The following is a 12,545-nucleotide window of genomic DNA, read 5'->3' as shown; positions in this document are numbered from 1 at the left end:
TTTGGGTGATGAGTGTTCTCGAACGGCTTCCGTGTGACATGTGTGTCATCTTAATTCTATCTCACTGCTCACGTTTAATTCTAACCTCAAGCTAAACAATTCACCAAAGAAATGAAGAAAGGCGGTGAAATGATTGTAAAGAGACAGCGATATATGATTGTAAAAAAGAAAGGAATATAAGTCATTCCTTTTAAATTTCGAATTCCGATTCTCTTATGCACTATGCATTAAACGTTATGCAAATCTGTGCTGCGGCATAACACACTGGCTTACATCGACCCCCCTTGCTTTTCGCACGGATTTAGTGGCATTCGATGTGATTCTCTCGACATTTCCAAACGATCTCACACTAGTACACACCGAATACACACCGAGTACATGAGTATTTCCGAACGGCTGATGTGTATTAGTGGCACATCAATGAGTATTCCCGAACGCAGCCCTAGTATGTCAGCACTGTCAATAGAGTTTGAACGTTTAATGTTTGTAGTTAAAACTGTCCAAACTACAAAATTTCAGCCGCTAGATAATGATCGACAAAAATCTGTCAAAATGTCCAATTGCTTATTTTAGCAGTACGTCAAAATGTATCTTAAAAGTACCTTTTCCTACGCAGTGAAAAGTCAGCTTAAGAGATTTCTTCGCGTCGCATACTCCAACATGTTTCAACATGTTCTCATAGCTCTTTTTCACTCTAATTGTCGTAGAAAATTAACCAATTACAAATATGGAAAGAATAATCGACTATAATTAGTCAATTTTCTATGACTTAAGATTCTATAGCCGGTATTCATAGTCAACGTATACGCATACGTTCACAGAGTATAGTTCCCTCAATAAATGATAGCCATATTGCCACTGCGATTACTGCAGCTTTCGAGATGAGGCAGTTAGGGACTCCGCACAAAAAGGAACAGGCAACAGAGAATAGAGAATAAGAATTTCAAGAATCTAGAGACTATGTATTCTACAATACATGATTTCTGATAAGTTGAAATTCTTATTCTCTGTTCTGTGTTCCCTGTTCCTTTTATTGTACGGAGTCCCTTACAGTGCAATATGGCGTCGCTTAAAGAAGCACAACGCGTCAAAATATTCGATCAGGAAATAAAAAATATATACATTATATTTAATTGCAGAAGATACACATATATTCATTTTACTGAAAATGACTCTTAAATTCCACATTTGAATATGTATTCATTAACTGTGTCCATATAGTTTTTAACACGAGGTCAAACTGCTTGAATTGATAATTCCATAATTCATTTTTTTCGGAAGAACTATCGCTGCTGTTTTCGTTCAAAATTTATTACAATTCAGTACGTTTATCCATGTTTGTTTACATTGCCAGTTTATTGGAAAGTCGTTCCGAAATATGACATTGCAGTACTATAGTAATTTAGAACAGTTGTGGCAATGCACTGTTGTGACGTCATGATAGTTGCACTGCCAGTAAAAAGGGAACACACCCAATAGAAGTTGTAGCGATTATAGGATCAAGTCGTAGAAAATTGACCAATCACAGTTGAATATAATGCAGAGTCTACAATAGAAGTAGTAGTTGTAGGCCGGTATTCATAGTCAGATCTTATATTCAAGACCGTCTTAAATACGGTCTTAAGAAGAATCTTAAGAATAGGACAAGAGTCCCAGATATAACAGAGAAGTACAACCGCTGTCCTGATTTCTGATTGGTTTCGTCATTTTTTTCTATGAATAGTTTTCTAGGATTCTAATTTCAGTATCATGATTTTTAAATCTTGATATGTACTATAGTTTCCAAAGAGAATCAGTATTTCTTTGTAAGCAGTAGAAAGAAAAAATGGCGATCTATGTTTACATCTGTCATTCTGCAGAGTGCGATTCTTATAACAGTAAAAACACTACTGTTATAGGAATCGCACTCTGTTTGCAGAATGACTGATGTAAACATAGGTCGTATTTTTTCTTTAGAATAATTATAACCTTTAAATATGCTCGATTGCGCTTCTCTGTTATATCTAGAACTCTATTTAGGACAAGCTTATGTAAAACCCCGAAATTGTATAGTAGTAGTATAGTAGTAGTAGAATTGTATAGTAGTATAATTGCATTCTGCGCATGCGTCATGAATTTATTCAAAAGAATGCAGTATAACTGTATTTTGTATCAACTGTTCACATAAATAAACATATAATCTTATGAAAGTGATATGATCTCATAATGAAAAATATTGTTTCTTTTGGAAGAGGAAGTGGTGTGATCTCATAGTGAAAAATTTTGTTTTTTTTTGGAAGAGAAAGAGTTCGAATAAAAAGGTAAAGACATTATTGGAAAGACAATATTGAATATTAATAAACGTATATAAAAGATGCGATCTTATTCAATTTCTTATGAATTAGAATAATTTATAATAGCTGGATTATGAAAATAAGTATTTGATGATTTTAATATTATCAAATAGGTTAACCTGTCAAAATAGTGTGTTGATGTGTGCGTACGTGTAAATATCACGCGGAGCAGTTCTTGATGCATATATAATATTACTTCAAAATTGGAGGCCACTTTTTCAAACAAGTTAGCATTCTAGTAGTATATATAGAAGTCTGTGCTTAAAACATTATTAAAACTTATTGTATTGACTAGAGATCCTTTAATCATAGGGTAAATCATATATTTTCACGTGAAACTTTCCACATTTCATTTTTCATTTTTCACTTTTCATTTTTCATTCATCGAGATTTCACATGAAACTTTTCATGTATAGCGATTACATATGCGATATTGCATAGACGACTGAGCAATCCATATAATCTGTAACCTATAACAACAGAAAGAAAAATAATAATGAATGTGATTGTGAAACAAAAAGAAATGTTATTAAATTATTTAAAACACAATCCTGAATTAGTGAAGAATAGAATAGACAGAAAAAATGAGAGTGAATTAAAATTGATAAGTTTAAAGTATTTTACAATATTATATAATATATTATAGTAATTGTTAAGAAATAAATAATTATGTGACAAAATATAACATTTTTAGTCTCATTTTTAGTCATTTTTAATCATTTTTAAATCATTAATTGTATGTATGTATGTACCCAATATATATGTACGTAATAATAGTTTTTGTAATATATATTATTATAATAGTTACCTATATATAACCTCTTTTCCATCAATGCGATATTATTTCTTCAATTATTAATGGCATTTGCTTTGAGATAAATTGTCGGAGGATAAGACATGATAGTCCCGAAGTATATTTATCCCTAGATTTCCACCTTTCCACCACAGGTTCCTTGGTTCACGTGAACAATTCCACATTTTGACAGTTGGGAAAGTTACATGATTCCTCGAAATCATAGATGATCATAGAGTTCATGTAGAACTTTTCACTTTTCATGTTTTCGCCTTAGGGGAAAAGTTACATGATTGACTCCCAGAGCCTGGTCATCCAAAGTGTACCGCCATATTAGGAATACATATCAAATATATAATTTACGTATTTAATACGGAAAAAAAAATATTTTGTCATATGTATTCGGTATATAATGTAAATTACGTATCTATTATATAAACGAACATTTATCGATATTTAAACATATTTGGGGCGCGATTCTGTAATTGTCTTTACACGCCTACCGACAATTATCGATATTGTTGCGTAGATATTTATAGTGCACTGGTTCATATAAAGACCGTTGTATAATGAAATAGTGATTTCGGCTGCACTAGTGTACATAAAGCTGTCATATACAATTGCAATAAAAATGTATTAAAAATAGATTAAATCGTACAATCTCCAATATATTATTGTACTATTAATAAAACATATATTTGATAATTTCTATTTCGTTTTTGCATTCATAGTGATTTCGGCTGGGACCAATTGGAAGAAAGAATTTTACCTGACCAATCAAAAAATACTTCGAAACATTCGTAATAGCCAGGTATAGCTTTCATCTGAAAAGTGACCAACTTGTAGCATTAATTTTGATTTTATGAGTGATTTATATGTACTCATGGAATTTTTGATGTCATCAAGTGACGATGACGAATTAATATTGATAGAACATAAAAAAAAGAGCGAAAGTAAAAAATTACATTGAAGAAGTCATGTGAAAAATGTCCGACGAAGTAAGTTTAGCAGGCATTTAAATTAAAACTATGGTAATATTTAATATTATAATATAATTTAATATTTAATATTTATGTTTTTATTATGTTTTTATTATTTACATTATACTTACTCATATTACTCGAAAAGGAAGCCATCGCAATAAATTCGGGGTAAACGTTGCAGTTTGTATCTCAAAAAAATACAAAGAAGAAAGTGAAAATTAGAGAGCCTCACAGGGAGAGAGTGGCAAACTGAATCATGTGATTCGTCTTCTTTGATTAGGTATGAACATCAAAGCTCCAAAGACATGGAAGAGATTGGAAAACTGGTTACCCCGTGACGTCCTGATTGGATGTGGGCATTGCCACTCTCTCTCTATGAGTCTTTCTAGTAAAAATCGATCACTTCAAACCGGATAGATTTCTCGAAAAACGCGACCAGTATTATAAATCGGTAATAAGGTTTACATTTCGTGAATCTGTTCGCCTGATGAAACATACATACCTACTACCGCGGTAGTAGGTATTAACAGTGTACAACAGTCTTGATATGCATTGTACATTGGTGTTTTCAGCCAAAATTGCTATGAATCTCTTTTATCTTATTACCGATTTATAATACTGGTCGCGTCTAGTATTTGAAGAATAGTTCGCCATTTTCGACTATTTGCATTCTTCACGATTTTCGAGAAATCTATCCGGTTTGAGATAACCGATTTTCACTAGAAAGTATCCATAGGGCCTCACAGAGAGAGAATGGCAAATTGCATCAGGTGATTATACCACGTCCAATCAGGACATCACGGGATTATCAGTTTTCTCTAATCTCTTGCCTTTGGAGCTTTGCCCATACCCAACCAAAGGAGACGAATTACATGATGTAGTTTGTCATTCTCTTCCTACGAGGCTCTCTAATTTTTTTCTTTGTGCTTTTTTGAGATATAAACGGCCACATTTAATCCGATTGCGATAACTTCCTTTTCGAATAGTACGAGTATAATGTAAATACAGTATAATATAAATACATAATAAAAACATAATATTATGTTATATTAAATATTATATTAAATATTATATTATTATATTATAGTTTTAATTTAACCTGCAAAACTCACTGTTTCATCGTACATTTTTCGCATGACTTCTTCAATCTCTTGTAATTTTTTATTTTCACTCTGCCTTTTTTTTATGTTTTGCCAATATTAATTCGTCATCATCACTTGATGACGATGATGTCAAAAATTCCATGAGTATATATAAATCATTTATAAAATCAAAATTGATACTACAGGTTGGACATCAATTTTTAGATGAAGACTATGCCTGGCTATGGTCCGGTTGCTGCTACGAATGTTTCGAAGCATTTTTTTTGATTGGTCAAGTAAAATTCTTTCTTCCAATTGGTCAAGTAAAAAGTTTCGAAGCGTTTCGTAGCATCAAATCGCACTTGAAATCAGATACTAGCGACAAAATTAATACCACACACGTGATCATATACACGTTGTTTTTCAGCGTCTCATGAATTACACCAATAATCCTCAACAATTACATCAATTGGCCTCAACAAATTTGTCGGAGCTACTTTGTATATACTTGTGCGATGTATCGAGATGAACATGCGATACTGGCAAGGAATTGCACCATTCAACCAGTCAAACACACCAGTTACACTCGAAATGTGTAGTCGGTGCGTCCCAGCCGAAATTACTATGAATGCAAAAACGAAATGAAAATTAATAATACATGTTTTATTAACAGTACAATAATGTATATTGGAGATTGTACGATTTAATCTACTTTTACTAATAGATTTAATTTACTAATAGATTTTAGAATGGCAATTTTATATGACAACTTTATGTGCACTAGTGCATCCCAGCCGAAATCGCTATTACATTTCATGAATTTCGTGTTCGCCTAACGGAACATACACTGCCGCGGTGGTAGATATACAACGGTCTTGATATGCATTAGTGCACGTGATGTTTCCGAAATGTTGCTATTAATTTAGTGAAAAAGTTGCGCAACGATTGGTATATGATTTATATCATCAACGAGATACTACAATATTAAAGACTGACATTCTTACGGGAGTTTGCGTTCGTGTGAATATTGAAGTGATTAAGAATTAAGAACTGATAATATTGTACTAATTTTATGATTTATTAGTTTAGTAGATGTATTTATGCATTTAGAACTCAATAATACTCGATTTTTCTTTAAATTGTGATTTCAGTGATCGTCAAAATTTGATTATCAACAAAGATAATAACTGCAGAGAAAAATTGTAATTTTTCTGCAATGTATAAGATATTATAATTTTACAAATATGCATATTTATTTATGGAACATTTATGTAATAAAAAATCATGAATGTAATAATATATGAGCCAAATATTTATGTTAATAATAGCATATTTATATCAGTAATGTAAGCGTTTTTCAATTACCTATGGGTTCTTGGGACCGAAAATTTGCCCAGGATTGTCTGTAATAGTATCTCGTTAGTATTTATCATAGAGCTTATACTGGAAGGGAATGGCCTATCTAAGCAATGAATGGAAAGTGTGAATAAGATCTGAGAAACAGAAAATATATTTCTGTATATATTTCTGTATATATTTTTAGGAGCGCGATTCTATAACTGTTTTACGTCTACCGACAGTTATCGAAGTCGTTGCGCAGTTTTTTCACCATATAAAATATCCGCGCAACGATACCGACAACTGTCGATAGGCGTAAAGCCCGGTTGCACTACCGTTACTTTGACCTTAAGCGATACTTAAAACTCTCTCTGTTTCATTTTACAGCAAAAAAAGAGATAAAGATAGAGAGAGAGTTTTAAGCTTTAATTTTAAGAGTAGGCCTAAAACAGTTATGGAATCGCGCCCTTTATTAGGTATGTTCAGCAATGTAAATCTGAGATGCGAGCTAGTACATAGCAAGCTTGATCATGTGATGTTCGACCAATCCGAGTGCCAAGAATTAATTCCGAACGCTACAGAGCTGTAAATTGTCCTTTAAGTTTATATTATAAAATGAAATTATTTATTTTTATGAATAAATAAAAAATATCTTTAATTATTGATTGAAAATTTCTTTCGCTTTATTAGAAACTGATAATAGTCTTATATACTAAAAATAGATCGCGTTATACATAAATGTAGCAGATTCATATGCAAGGTGTATTTTCTTAAAAGAAAATACTACATTGCAAAATAAATTTCTGCAATTTAGTTAATCATTAAGTTATATCACTTGATTTATAGTTCGTTAGAATTTTTAATATATTATAAAGAAGAAAAGAATTAAAAACTTACTTTCCTCATTAAATATTGTACATAATGTATTCCATCAATTTCTATTTGATAGTATTATTATAAATATACAGGTTACGAATTTAATTTAGGCGCAAAAATCTGCATTAGCTCTGCGAATTCGATCTTTGAATCCGGTAGTGAATCGAGCAGCTCGATTGGTTCTAGAAATGTTAATATCGAACGCAGATGAGATGACATGTAGCAGAAAGAGTTGCCGAACGATTTTCGAGATAAAAAAGCAAACGGACGCCTCCGATTTGTAATGCTGAACGCGTATATTCTCGAAAAATATCGCATACGAAAAATTATGGAAATACTATAATATGTATTACATATATTATAGTATTTCCCTAGTTTTTCGTATGCGATATTTTGGATGTGTTCCGATATACACTGCCAGTACTGAAAAATTGTTTCGCTATTATTACGCAGCGTGCTGCGACAGCGTCTAATTCCCTCAATGATGTCATAAATGATATATTACCACTGTGAATACTGCGGCTTTCGAGGTGAGACAGTTACTGTGCAATATGGCGTCACTTAAAGAAGCACAACGCATCGAAATATTCGATCCAAAAAAATAAAAAAATATACATATTATATTTAATTGCAGAAAAGATGCACATATATTCATTTTACCGAAAATGACTTTTAAATTTCACATCTAAATATTCCACATCTAAATATTTACTAACTGTGTCTATACAATTTTTAACACGAGGTCAAACTGCTTGAATCGGTAATCCCACAATTAGTTCATTTTCTTCGGAAGAACTATCGCTGCTGTTTTCGTTCAAAATTTATTGACAATTTAGTATGTTTATTCATGTCTGTTTACATTGCCAGTCTATTGCAAAGTCCAAAATATGAGTAAATTACAGTAGTGCTAGCAGAACTACAGTAATTTTGGAACGCCTGCGTAGTGCACTGTTGTGTCATGATGGTTGCATTGCCAGTAAAAAGGAAACACTCTTTTTAAAAATAGAAATCCTGCTAAATAACTTTTCTTCTTTCTGTGCCAAAGACGATAAAAGAGGATAAAAAGATATTTTTATCCTTTAGATCTTACTCACAGCTCGATGTCCGTATTCTCTCTCCAGTAGTATAAGTTCTATGGTGATCATACATATTGCTATGTAGCAACTTTAATTTTAAATTTCATATATCTGCTATGTATTTGAAATCTAAAATGGTGTGCAGGATACAATAAACAATTCTATATATATATAATGTAATGTAATTCTATTCCCTGATTATTATCATACACATAAATCCAATTCTTCTGTGCTACTGCAAACATAGTTTCCAGATGTAGCTATGTAATATTATACACAGATTTCATCATATTTATTTCACAGGATAGTTATATAAATTTTTTTATTAGGTATTAATGAAATATAAAATATTCAAGACCGAATATTTAAATAATTTATTAAATATTTTATATTTCATTAAACTTGTGTAATTTTAATTTTGTTTCAAGATATTCAATCAAATCTTTAATTTTTTAAAATAAATTTGTAAAAGAAAGGTGTTAAATTAAATAATTCTTTTTACATTATTTTGACACATAATATAAGAAATTTATTTGATAATATTTTTAAAATATACAAGTTTAATTATATTGTTGAAATTTAAAGTATCACAAATATACATTATATTCAAATACAAGGCGGGAATTTCTAAAACATAGCGAACCAATCAATGCGCGATTTTCTCATGTCGTAATTCTTATTAGAAGGTTTCTAGTTGTAAGTATCAGATTGGTCTTTTTTATTAGACCAATGAGAAGCTACCACGATTTAAGCTTTATAGAATGCAGGCGTACTCAGATGATCGTGTAACGTCTGCTAGAATGGCAGGGTTAAAATTAAATTGGATATTATTCATAAATTTAACAATATGCGTTGTATTATCTATAGCTGGGTAAGTTAGAACAGTATTTCTTTTTATGACACATTTTGCATGATAGGCTTTTTCGAATGAGTTGCATTAACCTTATCCTTTCGTCCACTTGTCAGTTAAATCTTGCATCTCACTCATGTATACCACAGAGATTTGTATAATCTTAAAACTCAACAAGAAATATAAATAGATGAAAAATTCTCTAATCCCTGTAATTTTTTAGTTTTGAAAATTGATACAGATATAGGCTATTAGTGTTTGATAATTTTTTTAAGTAATGATAATGTGCAAAAATTAAGAAGTTATTATATTTGTTTCCTTTCTTTTTACAGAAGAGATTTTTATAATATATTAGGATTATCACATAGTGCTAGTACACATGCAATTAAGAAGGCTTATAGACGATTAGCAAAAGAATTGCATCCTGATAAGAATAAAGATGATCCAGATGCCTCTCAAAAGTTTCAAGATTTGGGAGCAGCATATGAAGTGCTGTCAGATCCTGAGAAAAGAGAAATATATGACAAATGTGGAGAGGAATGTTTGAAGAAGGACGGCATGATGAATAGTAATATGGATCCTTTTGCAAGTTTCTTTGGTGACATCAATTTCCATTTTGGTGGTGAATCGCATCAACAACATCAAACTCCTAAAGGTTCAAATGTTATAATGGACCTGTTTGTTACTTTAGAAGAATTATATAGCGGAAATTTTATTGAGGTAAAATTTTCTCCTGTTATGAATAGCACAGTATATGATTTTTTCCTTTACTAAACTTATTTTGTTACTGCATATTTTAGATTACGAGAAATAAGCCAGTTATAAAAACAGTGAAAGGAACAAGAAAGTGTAATTGTAGGCAGGAATTAGTTACTCGCAATTTAGGAAATGGTAGATTCCAAATGATGCAACAATCTGTGTGTTCAGAATGTCCAAATGTGAAATTGGTTAATGAGGAACGTATATTGGAAGTAGAAGTTGAACCAGGAATGGTAGATAATCAAGAAACTAAATTTACTGCAGAAGGAGAACCACATATTGATGGAGAACCAGGAGATCTTATAATAAAGTGAGTAATTCTGAATGTATATATATTCACACACACACACACACACACACACACACACACACACACACACACACACAAATATGCATGTGTAAATAATTAAAACAAAGATTATCTTAAGTAGAAGTAAAAATCAAAGTAAATTGGAATTGTAGAATAAATTTTTTCATATGTATCTTTACATCCAAAAAAGCAATTTAAAAAATTAATCGGACACGCAAATACTTGATTTAAAATTCTGTTTTGACAAATTTTGTTCATTTTTGTTTATTACTAAGATTAATTATATTATTGTATGTATTATTATATTATTTTACTAATTGCGTTATTGATTTTAAAAGTCAAGTTTTTACCAAATACGATTGAATTTTAATCAAATATATTCAGTTGATTTTTGAAATAATTTTTGTTTTAAATAACTTGAAAGAAGAATTTAATGTATTATTTTAATTTTTAGATGTAAAATCACTTCAAAGAGTACTTTTTTCTCGGTCTATGTTTCAGTCTATATAAGGCCGCTATTTAATTTGTACGTTTTTGTTGTATGACAAAATTTTCAAGCCTGTGATTGACTATTCGAGGACCTCTCTGTCTTGCACATATTTGTCATACGACAAAAGCATACAAATAAAATAGCACCCTAAGTCAATACAATTATATATATTTACAATACAATTGTCTGTTATAGGATACAAACTATACCTCATCCTGTTTTCGAAAGAAAAGATGACGATTTATATACAAATGTTACGATATCTTTGCAAGATGCCCTATTAGGTTTCACAGTAGAAATAAAACATTTAGATGGTCATATAGTCATTATCCAAAGGGATAAAATTACTAAACATGGTGCTCGAATTCGGAAAAAAGGTGAAGGAATGCCTAATTATGATAATAACAATCTTCATGGCGCTTTATATGTTACGTTTGATATTGCATTCCCCGATAACGATTTTACAGATGAACAAAAAGAAGGTAAAATGTTCTGTATTAGTGCGTAAAATTTTATGCATTATATTATTACATATTATTAAAAAAATGGTTTTATTATATTTCAGATATAAGAAAATTATTGCAACAAAGTTCTGTAAATCGAATATACAACGGTATACATGGCAATTGAATATTTAAGTGCAGTATATGTACAAAGTGAGTGCAAAGTGAGGTTGGAATGCATGTCTTGATATAATATGTTTGTTAAGAGCGATATTTTTGCTTCCATACTAAAGAATATCAAGAGAATTGGTAATCCAGTGATTGTACTGGATATATAAATTTGAGTACATAATTTTCTACACAAAATCAATAGCAAATATAATTTATTTAGATGCAAAAGACTGGTTAAACTAGTTCTTGTTGCCAATTATTTAAATTAATGTTTGATTGTTGCCAATTATTTGCCGACATCAGAAATAATTAAACAATTTATTTTGTAATTTAAGTTATATTGATTAAATTATATGAATAATATAGGAGAGATATGTGTGAGTTGATATGTGTGTGTGGATAGATTTTGCATTTAATATGAAATAAAAAAGACCACATATAAATTAATAAATTATTAATGATTGGCCATGTTTATATTATTATTAATAATATAAACTTAGCAAGCATTATATTGGCATAAACACAAGGTGAAATTTCTTTGCAATTGCAAAGAAATTTTGAATAATAACGTCAGTGAATATATAATAAGTATAATACCATAATAAGATTAACAAACATACATTTGTAGCCAATTTTTTAATTCAAATATATCTATGTATTTTAAGTGGCAATATCTTCTATATGTAATTTATTATAGTATAACTATAATCTATTTCAAATCATTACAAAGAAAGATGTGATTATTTTTCCCCAAAACAAAAACAAGAAAGTAAACCAGAAACACAAGCTATAGAATGTGTTCTAATATTTTATGAAATATATTGTCAGAGAGTAAGCTATTTTTTCCGGTATAAAATTTGCAGAAATATGTTAAAAATAATTGCAATGATTAAATGAGTATCACATATGATCTAATAATTAGTTTTATTTAGTTGCGATCGTGAAAAAATGGTTTGATGAAATACACTCATAAAAAATAGTAAAATATCTTTTTTTATTTTTATATATATATATATATATATATATATATATATATATATA

General features: G+C 30.2%; 1 protein-coding gene across 1 annotated transcript; it reads left to right on the top strand.

Moving 5' to 3' along the window:
- The first annotated feature begins 9,242 nt into the window (after nucleotides 1-9,242).
- Nucleotides 9,243-11,520, top strand: LOC105627685 (dnaJ homolog subfamily B member 11). Its single transcript, XM_012208963.1, has 5 exons — nucleotides 9,243-9,352; nucleotides 9,664-10,051; nucleotides 10,132-10,400; nucleotides 11,086-11,372; nucleotides 11,456-11,520. Exons 1-5 carry the CDS (start codon nucleotides 9,243-9,245, stop codon nucleotides 11,518-11,520), a joined length of 1,119 nt encoding a protein of 372 aa, XP_012064353.1.
- Nucleotides 11,521-12,545: the final 1,025 nt, after the last annotated feature.

The sequence above is a fragment of the Atta cephalotes genome (genome assembly GCF_000143395.1).
Source record: "Atta cephalotes unplaced genomic scaffold scaffold00010, whole genome shotgun sequence".
Taxonomy (NCBI): Eukaryota; Metazoa; Arthropoda; class Insecta; order Hymenoptera; family Formicidae; genus Atta; species Atta cephalotes.
This window is presented reverse-complemented; position numbering and strand designations above follow the sequence as displayed.

Excerpts from the sequence above, each read along its gene's own strand:
- LOC105627685 (XM_012208963.1), top strand. The coding sequence starts at position 9,243 with ATGCAGGCGTACTCAGATGATCGTGTAACGTCTGCTAGAATGGCAGGG. Across the intron at positions 9,353-9,663 it reads GTTGTATTATCTATAGCTGG|AAGAGATTTTTATAATATAT; the intron begins GTAAGTTAGAAC and ends TTCTTTTTACAG. Across the intron at positions 10,052-10,131 it reads ATAGCGGAAATTTTATTGAG|ATTACGAGAAATAAGCCAGT; the intron begins GTAAAATTTTCT and ends TGCATATTTTAG.